General features: G+C 44.5%; 1 protein-coding gene across 1 annotated transcript in view; it reads left to right on the top strand.

The window, feature by feature from the left end:
- Positions 1-20,296, top strand: part of EPHA4 (EPH receptor A4) — a gene marked incomplete at its 5' end in the record, with an annotated part of 102,468 nt that overhangs the window by 51,215 nt on the left and 30,957 nt on the right. The window contains one exon of the mRNA XM_010083893.1: positions 6,858-7,196. Coding sequence (XP_010082195.1) covers positions 6,858-7,196 — 339 coding nt within the window. The remainder of the gene's footprint in view (positions 1-6,857; positions 7,197-20,296) is intronic.

Below are 20,296 nucleotides of genomic sequence, written 5' to 3'. Positions count from 1 at the left end.
AGGAATGTTCACTCAGTTGCAGCTAATAGTTTCGGTGCTATTTGCCTTTGAAATCATTCATTGCGTTCAGGGTAAACTTTCTTTTTCCTTGGCAGAACGATTTTGCCTGTTCACTAGATTGAACCTCCTACACTTGTACTGTTATCCTTCAGCGGCAGGAAGAAAGGGGCTTTGGGATCACTTCCTCAGCATCCGAACAACAGGCAAACAACCTGTTGATGGTTGAGCCAACAACCTCTGATGGTCCCTCAGTGTGTAGGGCAGCTGATTTAAATGCAAAATATTACTCTCCTTGCAAATAAACAGTTTACTGAAATGTCATTATGCCCAGTGTTAGTCTGCAGCCTGCTTCACTTCACACCCACGGCCCCTTGCCATCTGCACCCCACAGGTGCTAGTTCAGTCCCGGAGAGTGAGTTCATTGCTGGGTCTTCACTGCAGAAGCTGTTTGTGAGTCATTTCAGTGCTTGGACCAGACTTGATCTCTGGTATGAATCACAGAGGCTCCTTGGCTATGCCCACAGAGACCTGTAACCCACAGAGAGCTGGCACACAGGTAATGCAGCACACGGAAATGTCCTGTGGTCTGGAAGGTAGGAGGAGCAGGTCAGGTGCTGAGACGTGCCCTTGTCGTGGTTTTCATCAGGCCTTCATCAGTCTTGCAGTGGCATGCGGGAGGCTTCTGACTGGAGAGAGACTTGACTGTTTTGTAGGAAGGGAAGGAGAGAAATATTGATGGATGAAAAGTTAAAATGCAGCCTGAGGTTGCAGTAAGGGTGTTTAGTACAAGTAATGCTCGTGCTATTAACTCCTTAAAAGCCCTAGTTTACCTGAATATTCATTTGACATAGGATACAACATTGTCCTTAAGACAGACAGATCTGTCTATCTGTGGGTGCAAGAGACAGATATAATGGCTATAGCTTATTGCAGCAAGAGAAAGCCAAACAATGTGAGTTGCTGTCATGGTTTAACCCCAGTCACCACACAGCCTCTCTCTCACTCTCACCTGGTGGGATGGGGGAGAGAATCAGAAGGGTAAAATTGAGAAAACTTGTGGGCTGAGGTAAAGACAGTTTAACAAGTAAAGCAAAAGCCGCGCACACGAGCAAAGCAAAACAAGGAATTTATTCACTACTCCCCATGGGCAGGCAGGTGTTCAGCCATCTCCAGGAACGCAGGGCTCCATCACAAAATGCCATCACTCCAGATGTCCCCCCATTCCTTCTTCTTCCCCCAGCTTTATAGGCTGAGCAGGACATCGTATGGTATGGGATATCCCTTTGGTCAGGTGGGGTCAGCTGTCCCAGCTGTGCCCCTCCCAACTTCTTGTGCACCCCCAGCCTGCTCAGTGGTGGGGTGGGGAGCAGAAAAGACTCTGTGTGAGTACTTACCAGTAGTAACTAAAACATCTATTAGCACTGTTTCAAGCACAAATCCAAAACATAGCCCCAGACTAGTTACTATGATGAAATTAACTGTCCCAGCCAAAACCAGCACACTTGCCCAATGCATTTGAGTAAACCTAATAGGAGGGTTGAGGAAGATAGCAAGATTAGCTTGACAAAGATTATTTGTTGCTAAACAGCCTCTTCAGTGTTTCCCTTGGCCCTGACGCACACAATGAGCTGCTCCACCCAGGGCCTTGCCATTTGCTTCATGGCTCAGTTGATTTCGATGGGTTTATTGTGAAGCAAGATTTATGGAGCCCCAGGAAGGAATAAAATTAAAAACTTCCGTTCCCTACATTCCCACAGGAGAGTACCCCATGTCCACTCACAGTGCTGGTAAATGGGCTGCATGAGGGATCTGGTTTTCAGGCCCTGAAAGGGATCAAACCGTGTGTTCTTTGCAGTCCCTGACAGGAGGCGTGTGATCAGCTCTGCCGATCCGTCCCTCAGGTTCTGGTAAGGGAAAGCAAGAGCGCCTGGCTTCCTAACATCATAAAATGAACATTAAAATTAGTTGTTTTTCAAAATAAAAATGGATTTATTTCTTTTTTTTCTGTAGGAACTGTCACATTTTTAAGCTCTTCTGGGCAGTGTGGCGTTATTAGCTCAGTGCTTCCAGAGCACCGAATGGCTCATGCAATAGCGTGCTTCCATCAGCAGGAGTTTTAAGAAAAATGTTGTAAATCATGGGACTCGGGACAAAGTTACAGATGTTGGAACCAGTTTCAGAGCACAGCTCCCTGTCTGCCCTTTCATCTGCCCCATAGCTAGATTTTTCTGCCGGAGGACAGACGGTTTGTATGCGGGTGGTGGTCTGGCCAGCAGGACGCTGTTCGAGCAGGATCTGGCTAGCTGGGTCCATCTGGGAATGGCGCTGGCGCTTCCAGCCTGCCACAGCCCTGAAAGGGTTTTCGTCTCATCTAGCGGCAGTGGCTCTGTTGTCAGAAACAAAGCAAATACTGATCACCATTGAAGGAGCAGATACGCCCTGTGTTTCAACATCTGAAACCAGGCCCATCAATCTGAAACTATTCCCCACTCCCAGTGCCAACAGCTCCATTGATGACTATGCTCCAGAAAGAAAGGAAATTGCTTTTCCCCTCACTGTAATGTCAGCCCACCATTTGGAGACTCCCCCACATCTTCCTTTTCACGCTGGAGGTGGTGCACTCATCTCTGTGACCTGCAAGCATCTGCTTCCCTGGTTTTCCGCTTCATTGCGTCTCTGTTTAGACACTGCGATGCCCTGTCCCACATACTAATTACTGACTTTTTGCTTCTGAGGAGCTTGATTCATTCTGTCACATTTTCCCATGTGAAACTGGACCTAGAGCCTTGGAAAATATCTTAATGGACATCAGAGCAAGTCTGGGTTTAACCCCAAACTGGCTGCTAGATCTGAGCTAAAAGGCACATCTTTCAGACCGTAACTGCGGCAGCACGGACCTTCCTCGGGGGGAGTACTTTGCCTCAGGAACATCCCCCTGAAACAAGGGCTGCCCTGGCAGAGCCGGGCGTTGCTCAGGGAGGGAGGTGTTTGCTCTGGCACCACCTTATCTCAGCTCTCCTGGCCGTGCTCCGAACCGATGCTCTCTCTTGTGTGATTGCAGCAAGTGAACACTCTCAAGAAAACACCTTTTTCCTCTCTGCAAAGCTCTTGCCGTTTCCCCCAGGAGCAGTTTCTGTTCAGGGCTGGCTGCTGCCAGGTACGGGACGGCCTGTGGGAGGAGGATGTCCTCCAGCAGCTGCTCTGGCGGGGTCAGACCCTCGCTGCACAGCGTGGACTTGGGCTTGCAGTCTACTGAGGCTGCTGGTTTCCTCCAGAGGCTTTGTTTTGTTCTCCTGCCTCCTTGACAGCGCAGAGGGACAAATGTTGTCACCTTGTGCACCTGCTGGCCCTGAAGAGAGAGCCCTGGTGCAAGGCAGTTTGGAGGATTTGGGGGTCGATGGGGTTTAGCTCAGTTCCCGCTCAGCAGTTCCTGTGCTGCCGCTTGAGTTCATGATTTCAGGAGTGTCTTCCACCTCGTTGCACTCCTGTGTTTGAAAAGTAGGCTTGTGTATTTCAGGCTAAGCAGTGACCGCTTTCTCCTGCCCAGGGGAGCTGGCAAACCCAGCTTTTGGGGAAGGAGAGCTGGTTAGTGGGCAGAGGCACTGGGCTGACACTCCGATGCCCAGATGTGCCGGGCATGTCCTGTGTGCCCTTGTCATTGCACCGCTTCTCTCTCTACCTCAGTTCCCATGTGATGAACAGAGATTAAAAACAGTTTATTTCTCTTTTCTTTTTCTGCTAGTTTCTAAGCATTTTTGGAGCAGGAAATGTCTCTGACTGTGTTTGGTAACTGGTCTTTGAGTAAAAGGGTTTTGTCCTTAGGACTCCGAAATGCTGCCGGTGTATAAATAGAAGCCCTGAATGGCAGCAGGCAGGAGGGATCCCGTCGCAGGGGCTGGCGCGGGCTCTCCCTTCTCCTTGCAGTAATTCTACCTGTCTGCCCCAATTAACTCAGAGACTGTTTCAAAGGTTTGGCAGGAAGGGAGGATTTCCCTCTTTTCAAAATGAATATATTAATTTGGTATTTGTGAAGTGAGCGCAGAGGAACAGTCCTTGCTCAGCTGCTCTTGCAGCAGAGACCTTTCATTTAGGTACTGAAGATAAGTAGGTACGTTTGACCTCTAGGTAATTTAAGACTCTTCTTAACCTGCCTGCCTCTCCTCAAATAAAAGTCCTGCCTCCTGTTGACCATGTGTTACGTTCTGGCAGCTTCAAGCACAGACCCAGGGGTGCGATGCAGCCCTCAAACCTTGCCCTCCACATTGTGCCCCGGTCTCAGGCTTCCTTTCAGCTGCACCTGACGAATAGAAGCAGCCAGAATTCATCTTCACCACAGTCACCTTGTAACAGTTTAACCTCTTTGCTGAGACACGGGAGTCACTTTGTAATTCCAGCAGAATTTCACCACAATGTATTGGATTCCCAGTTTAGCCTGATGTCTGTTTTTGTACCTTTGGCATGTGAGAGATTATGATTGGTTTATTTATACACTTAATGAAACTATTGGTGCTGGCCAAATTCTTTTCCAATTTCATAACATTTGACAAACAACAGGAATGGAAAACCTGGAATGAAGCTTGCCAGAACTTTCACCTTCTCTTCCTTTTCTATGAGATTTGATTGAACTTTTTTTAATACCAACCCTCAAATGTATTTTGATAAAATTTAAGAAGCTTTCTCAAGCTCTCCTGTGCCTTGAATAAAAATGGAATTTGTGACTTTCTACAAAATTATTTACAGTATTTTTAGGATTTGTATTTAAAGCTCTAACTGTGAGTAATTACCAAGTACTGGTATTTTTACTGTGTTCCAGTTTGGATCGTTACATTTTGCAAGCTTTGTTCTTCCTTTCTGCTTAATTTCTATTTGATACAATATTTACCTTGTGTCCTGTCCCAGAGTATTGTGTGTGTAGTCTGAGCACCCTCATCCTCTACCCCAGAACAGGCTGCCTTTCAGTGATCAGTCAAGCTTTTTGGGATGTATAAAATACCCATCTGTTTCCTGGGGTTGCTCTGCATCATCCTTGTTACATTTAAGGGTACAAACAGTGTGTCTCACCTCAGCTGCATTGACATTAGATTAAGGGTCACAGGATTAGCTCTCCTGTGTTTTCAATGTGCTTATTGGTTTGGGGCCTGTGGGGATTTAAGCACACAAATAAAGATTTCTGTCTGTGCATTGGTTAAAGAGCGAGGCAGGGCACTGTTGGAGGCAGTCTGGCCGGTTGGGCAGAACCAGACCCACCTCTGTCCCACTCCTGCCGCCCCTTCCCTGCACCCACCTCTGTCCCACTCCTGCCGCCCCTTCCCTGCACCCACCTCTGTCCCACTCCTGCCGCCCCTTCCCTGCACCCAGCTCTGCCCCACTCCTGCCGCCCCTTCCCTGCACCCAGCTCTGCCCCACTCCTGCCGCCCCTTCCCTGCACCCAGCTCTGCCCCACTCCTGCCGCCCCTTCCCTGCACCCAGCTCTGCCCCACTCCTGCCGCCCCTTCCCTGCACCCAGCTCTGCCCCACTCCTGCCGCCCCTTCCCTGCACCCAGCTCTGCCCCACTCCTGCCGCCCCTTCCCTGCACCCAGCTCTGCCCCACTCCTGCCGCCCCTTCCCTGCACCCAGCTCTGCCCCACTCCTGCCGCCCCTTCCCTGCACCCAGCTCTGCCCCACTCCTGCCGCCCCTTCCCTGCACCCAGCTCTGCCCCACTCCTGCCGCCCCTTCCCTGCACCCAGCTCTGCCCCACTCCTGCCGCCCCTTCCCTGCACCCACCTCTGTCCCACTCCTGCCGCCCCTTCCCTGCACCCACCTCTGTCCCACTCCTGCCGCCCCTTCCCTGCACCCACCTCTGTCCCACTCCTGCCGCCCCTTCCCTGCACCCACCTCTGTCCCACTCCTGCCGCCCCTTCCCTGCACCCACCTCTGTCCCACTCCTGCCGCCCCTTCCCTGCACCCAGCTCTGCCCCACTCCTGCCTGGCAGGTCCAGCCACCCTGCGTTCGACTCTGGCCACACATTGCACAGTCCCTGTGCTGGAACCAGCTGGGAACTCTTTGGCAGCATGTTTATGAGTCTCAGTCTCCTGCGCCTGTGGTGCAAGAGCTGACCCTGTGTCTAATTCAGCCTTATTCCCGAGCTTTCTGTATGCTCTCTTTTTCCTGACCGGTTTTCTTGTATCAGCTGCTTCTTTCAGCTGCTCACCGTATTTTTCTCCCCAATTCTTTCACGTTCTTCAGCACTCCCTTATTTTAACCTTTATTCTTGCTTCTTCAAAGCCTTAGTTGTGTGTCTGGCTTTCTACTCGAATCACCTTCCTGTATCCCAAAGTGTCATGTCCAGCTCCCTGCCTGATGGGCTTCAGTGTTTGCTGAATGTGATCTGACATCAACTTGTCTGGAAAATATTGTGCTTGTATTCTTATAGAAAAAAGTATTGGGAAATCAACAATTTCAATGAGAGTCTGCCTGTAGGTAATAGGGGGGCCTTAAAAATCTTAAGTGAAGTAGGAGTTTGTACATGTGATGCTTTGCTTGGGAGATCACCAAAACATGAGTGTAAAATATATAAATTTTAAGTTTTTCGTGACAAGTATAAATAGTGAAAGTGACAAAACCCCACTCTTGTTTAATTGCAATACTGGGCTTTCAGGCTTATTTAGAGCTGGAAAATACTGGTAATTCATCATCTGAAGAGATCGGAGTTTGATTTACCAGTTAATTTTTCACCTTCATTAAGAACACAGAGAAAAAAAAAAAATCTGTGTAGTCTCCTCTGTCCTTGACTTAACTGGGAGTTGCACATGCTCAATATCACGCTGTGTAAGGTTTTTCCAGTTACTAAAACCATGTGGACTTTTTCTTTCTAGGCCCTCCATCTGCTCCCCAGAACCTGATTTCCAATGTCAACGAGACGTCGGTGAACCTGGAGTGGAGCCCCCCCCAGAACAAAGGTGGTCGGGAAGACATCTCCTACAACGTGGTGTGCAAGAGGTGCGGTGCCAGCGACCTCAGCCACTGCCGGTCCTGTGGCAGCGGGGTGCACTTCAGCCCCCAGCAGAACGGCTTGAAAACCACCAAAGTCTCCATCACTGACCTCCTGGCACACACTAACTACACCTTTGAAGTCTGGGCAGTGAATGGAGTGTCCAGGCAAAATCCCGGCCAGGACCAAGCTGTGTCAGTCACTGTGACAACTAACCAAGCAGGTAGGAACCTCAACAAATTATCTTCTTCTCTCTCCTGCCTGTTTTTCAGGAAAGCTGTGATTTCAGTTACATTTAGCACTAACAAATGAATGCAAGGAGCCCTAAGATGCGTAACTGGGTCAAACCCTTATTTTCTGGTTATTTGTATGGATAGTTTAAATTCTTTAGAGCTAGAAAAACAGAGGGGGATTTGACTCCTGGAGCTGGGAGCAGAGCCCTGCCGCAGAATGCTGTGAGGACACCAGGAGGCATTCTGCAGAAGCAGAAGAGCGCAGCTGCCCTGGGCAGCTCCAGCGGCTCGGCCCTGGGTAGGGGAGACCCTGCGCAGGGCCGCTTGGTGTTTACAGAGGGCAAAATACAAGGTCGGAGAGCACAGGATTGTGCTTCCGCCTCCTTCTGAAAAGGGCTGCGTGAGATTCAAAAAGAGGAATGAGCTGGTGCTCCATTGCTTGCCTGCCCTCTCTCCTCTCCCTGCAAAGTCAATTAGATTCCATCCCATTGTTAAATAAATACCTCTGTAACCTGCTGCTAACAACGTTTCAATTGATCAGAGCTGGCATTACTTTAGAAATCCTACATGAGCTTTCATCTTCATGCTGGCTGAGGTCTGCCTTTCACTCATCTGGGAGAGTGAAATACCATTTCTGTTTATACTTGATTATTTTGGATACCCTAGGCAGTTCTACTTTTTTCAGTCCCCTGCGCTTGACCTAGTAAAGGCTGCTGCAGCAGATTGCAGTTTGGTTTTGATGATCATTCGTATGATTTTTTTCTTTAATTACATGAAATCATTTCTTGTTCGCAGCTAGCTAGGGTTTCAAGCACAGGGTTCCAGTTGAATTTTTAATTTAATGCACAGAGTTATATACATTTGAATATAACACACTTCTGTATGCAAAGTAGATATCCAGACTGTCAGACGGGCTAGATGACTGTCAAACCTGTTATCTAATCGCTCACAGCGCTGATTGCCTTCAAGTCCCACAGATGTTGCAGGCATTCAGCGCCTGGGAGCTTAGCTTACAGGGTTACCGTTTATTGTTAGACTTACGGTGTACGGGACCACATTAATATTGGATATTTAGATAGTACTGGACTATATAAATATTTTGAATTCTGTGTCTTTGTAGATGCTTGTGAAAAATAGGTATGCATAGTCTAAATCTACAAAATTTAGCTGTAGTCCAGAACCCTTCAATATTAGCAGTGAGAAATACATTCAATTTTGCAGTGACAGTTACAAGCAGGATTGTCAAGTCCACGCTGAAGCTCCTTTGAAAATCTGGTCCAGTGTTTTTTGTTCTTTACACATACAGTTGACAGCATCCCTTTTAAATTATGATTCAAAAATTCAAACTATCGCTTTGCCTACTGAAAAGAAGACAAATAGAGAACAGGGGCTATTACAGAGTCTTGGGAGAAAGCTGCAGGAGAATCCTGTCATATGCTATATGAAAAGAGAAGGTTGAGAACAGCAGCAGGGACAGTGTTTTTGTGCTGTGAATGCCTAGCAAAGAGAGTATTTCTGACTGATTTTGGCATGTGTAAGGATTAGTGGATGCATATATGCATGAATAAGTGAGTGGGATCCATCTACCGTGTGAAAATTCTACCTTTTTATGCTTTAATATGCAAACGGAAATCTGATTGAATATGCAAATAAGAATTGATTTTGTTTATGATCCATGAGTAGCAGTTCTTCACATCAGGAAATTTGTATTTTTGCCAACATTTGCAATTATGAAACATGCCCAGTCTATCAAATGCTTCAGAGGGCTGGAGAAAACTGTACTGGTACAAATGAAAATTAACTCCAAGGTGCCGAGTTCTTCCTTCTCTGTAGGACTTTGTGTATTCTGCAGCATAGAAGATCTAAATAGGAATGTGTAGCCTAAACCTACAAATCTCGACTGAGATAAACAGTCCTTACATATGCAAATAATCCCATTGATTTCAGTGAAACTGGTCACTTGAGTGAAGGTTTGTAAAGTTGGACCCTTGGGTTTTACAAGTACTGATCTGTTTAATCATTGTAAATGTGTGTCTGGGGTGCATTAAAATTCTTGTGCCACTCATTTTGTTTCACTATATTTCATTATAAAGGAATCATGTCATGACAGAGCACTGCCACAGGCTTGGTTTTGATCTTGCACCTTTCTTACGCTAACGTAAAGCTACCTTCATTTCTTTGCAGCAATTTCTAAACTCAGATGAGAGACAAGCTCTTCCTTTAATAACACTCTTGCCCCGTTTTGCTAATAGAAATGAAACCACCAACACTGAAAATCTGCAAATGAACTTATTGTTTTTGCTATCTGTGCTTGTACTTTTCAGTATTTGGTAGGAAAAAAAAATGTTAATGTGGTTTTTAGTTCTTTAGATATGAGTAGTGCTTTTAGGTCATATTCTGGGGAATTTGCTGGAATTGTTTTCAAGAGGTGCGTCTTTGACTTAAATTTGGGAGGGATGATAAGTATGCAAGGGACCAGGAAATCCTTCCTCTTAACAGCAGTCTCAAATTGACCTTCCAAATATACAACTATCTGATATGAAGAAAATACACAGAAGTTTTAGAACACAGCTTTTGGTGTCAGAATCAGAAATCTGAATATTTGCGTGTTTGCTTGCACCGGTGCCAGCCCCTGTAGAAGGTACGCATTTGGAGACGGACAGAGAGCAGTGAGAAATCAGTTACTGGTATATTCAGCACAAAATTGAAGAAATGTGTTGCAGTGACATGAAAGGTGCAGTTGAAAGGCACAGGTGTTTTTTTGTTTGCTTTTGCCATTTTACTCCTGGAGATAATGAAATGAGGCAGTTTACTTTCCCCCTTTGTTTAGAAACTCTTTTCAGTTTCCAATACTGTAGAAAAATGTTTAAATGAAAATAAGCTTTTGCTATTGAAAGTAGGATGAAAAAGCATTTGAAAAAGTGTTTTTCCTGCTTCCTTTGAAAAGGTCCTGGGTTTTATAGCCTTTTTTTTTTTTTTTTAAGAGAGGAGCTATATTTCAGGCTTTGAACCAAGTAAAAGTATCTGTCTCCTAATGAAATACTTCAATGTTGTGACGTTTTAAGAATTTTGAATGGTGAATTCAGCTCGCTCTTCTACATGTTTAGTATAATAAATTTTTTGAGATAGGACCTGCCACACTTTTCGGTCTCCACCAGCAGTGGTGACTTTTGTGGCTTTCTGTTTTCGATCAAATGAAATCAGCATTTTGTCTATTTTTTAAAAATATGAAATGACTTGTGGAAGAGATGCAAACCAGCAATTCTCATGCGATGCTGCTCGGAGAGCTAATTTCAATGGGAAACCTGACCAGGCAGTTGACTGAATAGCTGAGAAATCTCCGGACTCCTTTTTTTTTTTGTTTTTTCTGCTAAGGATAATGCTGCGAAGCTGTTCAAAATTAAAAGTTAATCTCTCAATAAAGAGCCCTTATTCACAGCAAGCAGGAAGCTTTTGTTTTTCTGAAGAGGCGCTGAACAGTTCATATTTTTATGAAAGATTACAGCCGAGCTGTTCAGGGCTCCAGCCTGACAGCCAGGTTCGCTGCCGAGTTGGTCTGTGCACATGTCCGAGGGGCAGCGCCACAAGGACAAGGCTTTGCAGAGACGCTAAAGGCGTTCATAAGGCGGGGGAGAGCCTACACAAGCTCTAAATGAGGTTTAAAATCCAAACTCATTATACTGCTTGCTTTCCTTCCTTCCTTTTGTTTGCATTTTATGAGGGATGTGTGTCCTTTTTGTTCCTTTGCTCGTTGGAGTTAAAACGGTTGATATTTCAGAGTAAACAGAGCGCCTGGTGATAGTTACCTTGTTTGGTTACCTTGGGCTCAGTGTTTCCCTAAGTGGAGCAGCACAGCTAGATGGAGGCAGGATGTGCCAATTAGAATGAAAACACAGTATAAATAAATCAACTTACTCTTTCTCCCATTGCATCACACTGGATGTTTTCAAGCTGTCTGTGCTCAGGATCAAAAACTGATCTTTCTTATGAATATCTCAGTCTCTCTGTCCCATTTTTTCCCTCTCTCTGTTCTCGCTCCTCTCCCTGGCTCCTTTGTCTCTGCGATCCCCACACCTTGCCTGTCTAGCTGTCTGTTCGCCTGTCTCCCAGCTGCCTCATCTGGGCAGCAGAGCAGTGTGGCTGGCGGTGCTGCCGTCCTTCCCTGCCTTCTGCGAGCTCCCCTGGTCCCTCGCCAGCGCTCAGAGCCCTGCGGGTGTTCAGCATCCATTTCCTGGATGGAAAAATGGGTCACGGTGCCACCAGGACTTGAGCACCATCAAGAAGCCCCGCATGAATTGAGTGCTCTTCTGGGACAGGCTGCAGTTGTGGTGACCAAACTTGGAATATTGACATTCAGTGCAGGGAAAGAAAATGTCAGCTGTTACTCAGCTTTATTTAGCCTTTAGGTTTGTTTGTTGTTTATATTCTTAATTCCATTACTAAAAGGGAAAAAAAAAAAATCTGAAAGCTCCTGGTCCTTTGAGGATGCTCATGTTTTAATTTAGAAGTGCCAGGGGGTGGCGTGGGGAAAGAAGTGGGAGTTATGTGCTTCCAAGATGACTCACGAGTTCTACTGGACTTTTTGGTAGGGGAATATATATTCCCATTTTGCATTTCGGTGGGTCTTCTTTGACAGCCCTCGTTTCCTTTCAACTGCTGATTAGTATTCCTCACGTGTTGTACAGAACAGCACAGAAAATGTATAGAAGGTCTAACATTCTGCTGGTGCGCTTTAGCCTGTGCAGAGCTGAATTTGCAGTCAGTAAAAATTCATGGACAGACATTGCCCTTGGCCACTGTGCACTCCTCGTATTGACAAAGTCATAGTTGCTCAGGCAGATCAAAAGCAGCACATGCCAAGGCCAGGAAACCTAAAGTTTTCAGTCTTTTCTTTTTAATGTGCTACTCTCCTGGATATTTATAACTTGTCTATAAAGAATTGCTCTGTAGTGAAACATCAAAAGACATTGTTAAGTAGATTTCAGTCGCAGAGCTTTCTTTAGGTGACTACATGAATACCCTTCAGTTACTACTGGAAAATAAAATTAACAGATACTCTGAAGATGGATCGATCCATCTGATTCTCTGAACTCCATCATGTTCTTTGAGTATAGTCCTGGTTTCAGTATAAATAACAGTAAATCATTTCTATTTGCTGAGAGGGAACATAACTTTTTTTATTTTGTATGTGGTGATATTTATGCGCATATTGAGAATCTTATCGATAAGGAGGTGGTAAAATAAGTGAATTTTTCTTTAAAAAATAGCAAGATCTGTAGTTGATTAGGGTGCTATAGTTTTATGCCCAGCTCTTGCAAAAATTTTCCTTTTTTTAAATTCAGTTCTAGTGATGAGCTGTTTATTGTTGTCTTGAGACATAATTTTGAGGGGCCATGTAACCCCAAGGAAGACGTCATCTCCAAATAGCTGAGGAAGGCCCTCTGTGGACTTGAAGACAGGATTCATCATATGGTTGTGTCAGAGTTTCACAGACCCTCTAAAATAGCATAAGCTGGCAAAAGAAGTCATTTTGTGTTCTGCCATCACCCTTTCCTCGTGCCTGCTGAGGATATCGGGAGGCTTGTGCAGTCAGCTCCCCTTTGACAGCCGGTGGGTTTTCCAGTCCAGCTCCCTGCCGGGCTCCCTTGGGCGGTGTGAGGACGAGGTGGTGCTGAGGAGGTTCAGGGTGCTGTGGCGGGCAGGATGAAGGTTCTGGGACTGGCTGTTACTAGGTGAGTGGTTTGGACCAGTTGGAAAGAGTTGAGTTTTGCAGCAAGCTGGATGGCCCAGCCGATGGCGGGTGAGCTCGTGTCTCTGCCCAAACAGAGCGAGTGCCACTCCAGATACTGGGCACAGCACTACCTGGCTGTGGCCTTCCCAGACATCCAGGAGTCAATTCAATTTTATTTTTTTTCAGCGTAATTGCTCCCAGCATGGTCCCACCCTTTCCAGTTACTTGTTCCCTGCAGCCAAAGGATACAAATAGCCTATTCCAGGAGTCCTTTTACAGGCACATAGACTCCGGAGGAAACTTGTGCACGTAGCTGGGTGTGTATAAACAGTCACAGCACCCTGGCCACCCAGTTCCCCACAAGCCTGATTTAAAATAATCTCTTGGCAAGCATCTAGATACGTGCCAGATGTCCAGAGTATGGGATGTATGTGTGATGCTCTTAGCTGCTGCTTTTTTTTTTTTTTTTTTTCTGCAAAATGCCGGGGTAATGGAAAAAGGGAGCTGAAAAGGGGTCTTTTTATTTTTGCTTTAAGGGTGTTTTTATTTTGCTTGAAAGGTGTTAGTACTAAGGATGATGGATCAGCAGTCTCCTTCTTCCTCAAATGGAGCTGTGTCAAGCACGAATTCAATAGCGAGAGAGATTCAAAACTAGTAAGCAGGGACTTGAAAAAGGGGTGATGCATGAGCGTGACACTCCGAGTGATTTGTTGCAGCATCTTGCAGAATTCTAGGCTAATTGTATGCAACTTTCTATTTTGAACCTAAGCCAGTGTGATTTCTAAAGCTTGACGTTTATCTGTTAGTCATAAACAGCAATCCCCCTCTCCGTACATACATTTTTAAGCCGAAGGGTTGGGACAAGTTGTCGCTGTTGTAGGGTTTCACCTGCTGTAATCGGCAAGGCAACCTGTCAGGTTCTGGGGCGAGGACCGGCATCGTTCTTCCCTGGCTCTGGCTCTTTGAGGGAGTTTTGCTGCCTGAAGATTTACATCAAAGGGAGTTACTGCAAGGACTTCTGAAGCAAACCAAAGATTGTATTTTGGGAAACCACAGACCTTTCAAATATTAATGTGGTGCCATATCCACAAAGAAGATGAGTGATCCTAGCACAAGAAATTTGGGAATTGCATGGGAGCAAACAGTTAGGAATACTGCTGTATGGGCAGATTTCAGTGTTTAGTGTGGGATTTCTCAGTGCCTGAGCGATTGCATGTGTTGACCATTTCAGATTTCTTCTGCTGAACGTTTGATTACATGTGTAAGATAATGTGTCTGAGTAAGGAGTGTCTCCAAGCTGGCAGATGCAAGTGGGAGTTTCTTATTAACAGCTCTGTGTTCTTGCACAGGCTTTAGCTGATGGTCTGTAATAAATGCGTAGTTATAAGCATACGTGCTCCCATCTTAAAAACAAAACCGGGAAAACTATTGTTGGGAAGGATTACATTATTATTTTAAGGTAACCACAGCTTTCCACAAAGAAATAATAATTAAAATAACAACTGCCTGCTTGCTGGCAAAGCTGTCCGCACCACCCATTTCCATGAATTTGTATTCAAGGTGGGGGATACAAGTACAAGGCTTGCTAGGAGGAAAAAAAAAAAAAAAAAAAAAGTGCTTTCTAAAGATCCTTACTAAATAACCAGCTTCAGGGTTCAGTGAACAGCTTAGACGAGTTGCATGTCAGATAGTGCCAGGAAGTAATTGCAGCATTTAAATAAAAGTTTGGTCACATTTTTAAAAAGATCTCATGGTTTGCTATGGAAAATGGAGGTTAGTTACATATCCTCCTGGGAAAAAGGCATTTAATTTCAGGACTGGGTAGCATTAACCATATTTAAATTATATAAATTTTCTTTTAGGAGGCATCAGATCTGATCAAATTTTGGTCTCAGTGATGTTGGTACAGATGATGGTTTGGTACCAAACTGACAGAGATGAAGGTACGGTCCTGCAGCTTTTATTTGCTCTGGACTATTTAACTGTGCATTTCCTTTCGCTGGCAGCGTGCTGACATTTTGCATTTGCAAAGCTTGCTGTCCAGCCTGGGCACTTCCCTTAAAAAATTGCAAAGGAACTATTTTCCTATGGAAGGAGACTTCACCCAAGAATGTTTGTGGCTATCAAATGTTTAGATGGACTTCTAAATTTTCTAGTTGTTTTTTGCATTTGACTAAATTGGTTGGAAAGCAGCCAGAGAGACAGCAGGGTCTGGTCTGTAGTTGAGCAACAATAAAAGGCTTCAGAGAACTTTATCAAAGCTTCCATTAACCCCCTGCTGATGTCCTCAAACAGGATTTTTTTGAGAGAGTGGAAACACAAAAGGAAGGCTGCACAACTGCCTCTGTGTGTCCATTCAAAGTTTTTAAATCTGCACAGTTACTAATTAAAATGCCATGCAGAGCAGCACAAATAAACATCACTGGTCCCTGAAGCCCCAAGTTTCTGCGCTGGCTCATAGTTTGGAGGGCAGGATGCTGAACTGACCCCTCACGGGTGGGTTAAGCAGCTCCCTTTGGTTCAGATATTCTGTCCCTGTATAGGTTGCAAAACATGTGTTGAGTCCATCCATATGCATGAAATCATACTCCCAGAATGCCATCCCAAGCCAGCCTGTTATTTTTTATTTCTTTTTTGCATAGCATTGAGTTGAACCATGAGGACTAAATAGAGCTGTGGCATGCCTGCTGGATCTCTATAATCATGTTTGCCAGATTTTGGTGGCCATCAGAATGCTGAGCACACGAGTGAATACTGCTCCTTTCATTGAGAAAAGTCACTTCAGATTTAGCCCCACACGTGAGCTGGTGTATAGGGAGCGCTTTATTATGATGGCAGGGCGCCAGCGGGCTTCCCCTCCCAAACAAAGCAGGCAAATGCGTAGCTTCTCTCTGCATCTACTTGAAGGATTTCATGGCGTCTCCTTAGATTAAGGTAATCTGCCTTCATTACTAAATTCAAGAACCAGCGTCCCAGATCTCTTAGTAGTGCACTCCAAGAATGGATTCAGGGTCTCTGAAAGCTGTGATTTGTAAACTGATAACATCAAAAGTTGATCAGGGTTTTGTATTTTTTTTTTTTTAATACAGTCTGGAGAGATGTAGGAAGTTCAAGCATTTGTATTTTATTCCTCTGGTCATTTGTATTTCAAAACAACCCTTATGGAAAAGTCCTACTGTTAATTTAACGGGAAATGATAACTTTTGTCTCAGCCTTCTGAACTGTTCCTGCAGAATTTATGAGGATTTTTGTCCCTGCTATTGAATTCTATCACCTAGTCTTAAAAAGATGATTGACTGATTCCAATTTTTTATTAAATGCTTCTACTGTTCCATAAAATCTCTTTGGTTTTGTCTGTATTAAAACCCGTTGAAAGTATCCGTGGATTTTTACAGACAGAAAAACCCTTAAACTGTAATGTGGTTTGGATATAACTCTCTTTCAGTTCCATCGATTGCTGAAGACTAAAAAGAAAGCACTGAAGTTTTTAATTATCTTTTTATTATTTTTAATTCTCTGTGTGCCATTAAATGGTCCCATCAATAAATGATAGAATAAGACAGTTTTGTCTAAGGAAAATAGGAAGGCATAGTGGGCTGGAAGAGATGTCTCATATATGAATTGAGTTTTTTGTGGTGTCCATTTATTTTAGCAAGCAAATAAAGGCATGATCTCAAGACAACCTACTACAACGGCTCCCTGGGAAGATTGTGCTTGTCTTGATAACATACTGCGTTCTTTAAATCTGTCCTCTGAATCAGCCTCAATTTATCTTTCTTAGCATAAAAGGGAATGCAGATGGAATGGCTGCAGCCTCCCTTCTAGTTTATCGGGATATTGCGCATGCACATAAATAAGACAGAAAGTGACTGGAATGTGTAAGTGGCTCAGCGTTAAATCCTGTGTTTTTCAAGCTGCCCGGGAGCTCTGGGACAGGGTGGCCAAGGGGAGTCCTGTAGGAGCTGCAGATTTGTGGGCTCTCCATTGTACCATACGATGTGCAGACCCAGCGGTGCCTTTCCAAGAGTGTTTTCAGCTGTTTGCTTTCCCTGCTGATGATGCTGGAGGGTAAATCTGCAGTTACACAAGTGCTGGGATTAACTGATTTGAAGAGAGTGGACCGGGCTCAAAGGGAGACCTCTTTAGCATGGCTGGCAGATGTGTCATTTTTCTTTAACCAGAAAATATTTTTATGTGGCACACCGACAAGCTGTGAACATCCCAGGTTAGAGGGGCTCTGTAGCCCAGGAGTTTCCTAGTGTATTTTCAGTCTGACTGATCCTTAAATTGAAGTCACCAGCTTCATCTGGATCAAATGAGAAGATAATGAAATTTTTGGACCTTTTCATGACAAAACTGAACCAAAACCAAAATCATGAACCATGAAGGGAGGAGGAGACATAACATTGAAAAGTGCTTTGCAGGCGGTTGGAAGAAGAAATGATTTTTGAATTGCATGTTTTGAATGAAGATGATATTTTTCCTTGCAGTCCCCATCTTGTGCACTTCTCAGTGCCACCCTGCGAGGGCCCTTTGGGGTCCTGGCCTCGGCGGGGAGGAGAGACCTGCCACAGAGATCTTATCAGCCTCAGTGTCCTTCTGTCTGCCCCAAAGCTGGGACTGAATATGAAGGTCCAGATTCAGAATACAGACCCGTCTGTGCAATTGCTGAGCTAATTTGGGATTCTTGCTTTCACAGGCTTTTATTTGCCCAGACCATAGCTCAGTACTCCTCCAGGAAATAAACGTGGCTGATTTCTTTGTACAACTCCAAATCCGCATAACCTCATGAGGCTGATTTTTTAGTTTTTATTTTTTTAGGATTGAAATTGTTCAGACTTTGTAATGGCACTTGCATTGCGCAGGAAGCTTTACCAATTATCTTTCTGACTGTTTTCCACTGAGGCAGCCACCTTTAATATTTAATTGCTTATTCCATTTGGGGTTTTTCTAATTGACACAATTTTTAACTGAATAATGTACTAGTTTTCAGTATCCGGTATAAAACTGAAATAATGAAATAATAAAACCCCTTTAAAAGTTTAATTATGTGCCACCTATGATGTAATTGGTTACTGACATCATGAACTAAGTTTTTAATTTTAAGGTTTATGTGTTTCAGCAAGCTGAAGACTCTTCCCCAATTTGTCCCTCCTAACTTTTTTTTTTCTTTTAACTGAACAGCAAACTTCAAGTAGCTTTGCTTTTTGCAGCAACACTGTGTGCAGGATACATTTTTTTCTCTCAACTGGTCTACTTATTATTTTTAGTTTCCTGAAGAAATCTGCCTGTTGTGGATGAAGGAGAGGGGGCTTAATTCCGTTCCCATGAGAGGACCTGGTAGGAGAGCTCTGAGTGCGAGAGTTTGGTGTGCTGCAGTTCGATCCTCTGTGGTACTTTTGCAAAAGCACAGAGTATCTTTTTACCCTGGAGAAGAGGAATTTTGATGGCGTAGTGGGGCAGGATGCCTTGCAGCATCCTGGGAGAACTGAGGATCCACAGGTGCTGTCAGGCCAGTGTCCTTCACAGAGTGCTACCGAGTGAGCCCAGAAAACCTAAACTGTGATTCAGTCTTGAGAGTTTCTCAACAGCCCAGAGGCAGAGATCATATCTTGGCAAATCCATCTAACCTTCATACAGAAGGTACTTTATCGGAGTTCCCGCTGAACACTCTGAATATCAACTATAACTAAAATGTATAGGTTGTTCAGCTGAAATGTAAATATGTAAATGCAAACCATGTGCACCAGCTTCTTCTGTGTGATGGAGCTTAAAGTAAATAAAGGTGAAATTCCTTAACTTTGGTAACTTCGAAGCAATTTATTACTCTCAAGTGTTAAGACAGGCATTTTTATTTTTATTGTCAGGTGAGTCATGGATTTTGATTTTTTTGGGTGCTGCAGGCTTTGGAGGGCATGTCTGAGACCCAGCCTGCAGTTGCTGTTGGAGATGTGTATCACAGTTGAAGTAAAATGTTTATAATTTTATTATCTGTTCTTCCTCCAAGATTCTTCTGACTTTGGGTGATTGATCTGAGAAACCCAAATGACAAAGTCTAACTCTCTGCTATTACTGTAGCACTTCAGAAGCTGGGATGAGACAATGTGGCCAAATCTATTTACTAAAATAGTGAATCGTGCTTTAGCAAAATGAGTCATAACATTTATTTATTTAATTTGTTTAGAAGATGCTTTGGTATTTCCGAGGCATCTAAGTGGCATATAGGGCAGAGGCTTTTATTTGTCTGGATTTCAGAAAGGTTTTTAAGCAGCTCTTTTTACAAAATTTAATATTCTTAAGTGAGTTAATATTCGTAAGTGAGAAAGGAAGTTATTTAGCACATATATCATCTAGACATCCATGTTTCAAGTAAATAAAAAGTAACTGTACAAGAACCAAGGAGAACAGCATGAGGAGATGTGTTACCTTGGGTACTAAATCACACATTTGCCCCATAGTGCGTTAAGCTTGATGCCATAACTGTTTGGGTAACCACATGCTCGGGTGGCTTGGTGGTAAGAAAGGACCAAGGCGAAGAAAGGAGGCTTTCTGTTAATAGATGTAGAGATGAGGCATCATGTGCGAGTTGTCCTTTGCAATGTGAGATAAAGGGTTGTTCCTTTGGGATATTAATAGAGCAGGGTCAGTATTTTCAGTATTGTTTTATGGATTGTTGATACACTATTGTCAGTAGTTGGAAAGCTGCACTCAAGAAGTGGTTTGCAGGGCACAGATACACGAAGTTATTTCGTTGGTCCTCTGCAATGTAAGAACAGCTCTACCCTATACAATTGAAGAACAGCTCTGCCCCCCTTGTCTGTTGACTCATGAAGTGTATGCAGATGTCTTAATGCCTCTGACTGTGAGCTGGAGCATGGGAAAATGGGAGGAGGAGTAGATGGATGCTTGCTTGCTTGGGGAAGAGCTTAGCGAATGGGACAGGGGTCTCATTTGGGGGCATCTGATGTGTCTTTGAGGATAGCTTTGATTTCATTGTGGCTAGAGGGGGAGTGGAGAGGAGTGTGTTTTGAAAAGGCAGCTCAGCAGATCCTCCTCCTCCTCTGCAGCAGTACAAAGGTGAAGGACAGGCTATTTCTGGGGAGGAATTATCTCTGTTGGCTACCTTGGGCTTCCAGAGGGGAACAGCAGGGTGTGTGGGGGAGGTGGAATTGCCCTGAGGGGATGGTGGTAAATTGGTCAGATTACTCCAGACTACTTATTTTCAGTGGTTGGGGAATGCCCCATTTCCAATATTATTCTCTGTTTTAATAACTAGAGGTTATGGTCTCTAATTTCTCATTCTGGCTCCCTCATAGCCCCTGTACCCGGGGTGCTATACGTTGTGTCCCAGCATCAGTG

The sequence above is a fragment of the Pterocles gutturalis genome, unplaced genomic scaffold (assembly GCF_000699245.1).
Source record: "Pterocles gutturalis isolate BGI_N339 unplaced genomic scaffold, ASM69924v1 scaffold13335, whole genome shotgun sequence".
In the NCBI taxonomy this organism is placed as follows: Eukaryota; Metazoa; Chordata; class Aves; order Pterocliformes; family Pteroclidae; genus Pterocles; species Pterocles gutturalis.
The sequence above is the reverse complement of the archived record's forward strand: the minus strand, read 5'-3'. Positions and strand labels throughout refer to the sequence as shown.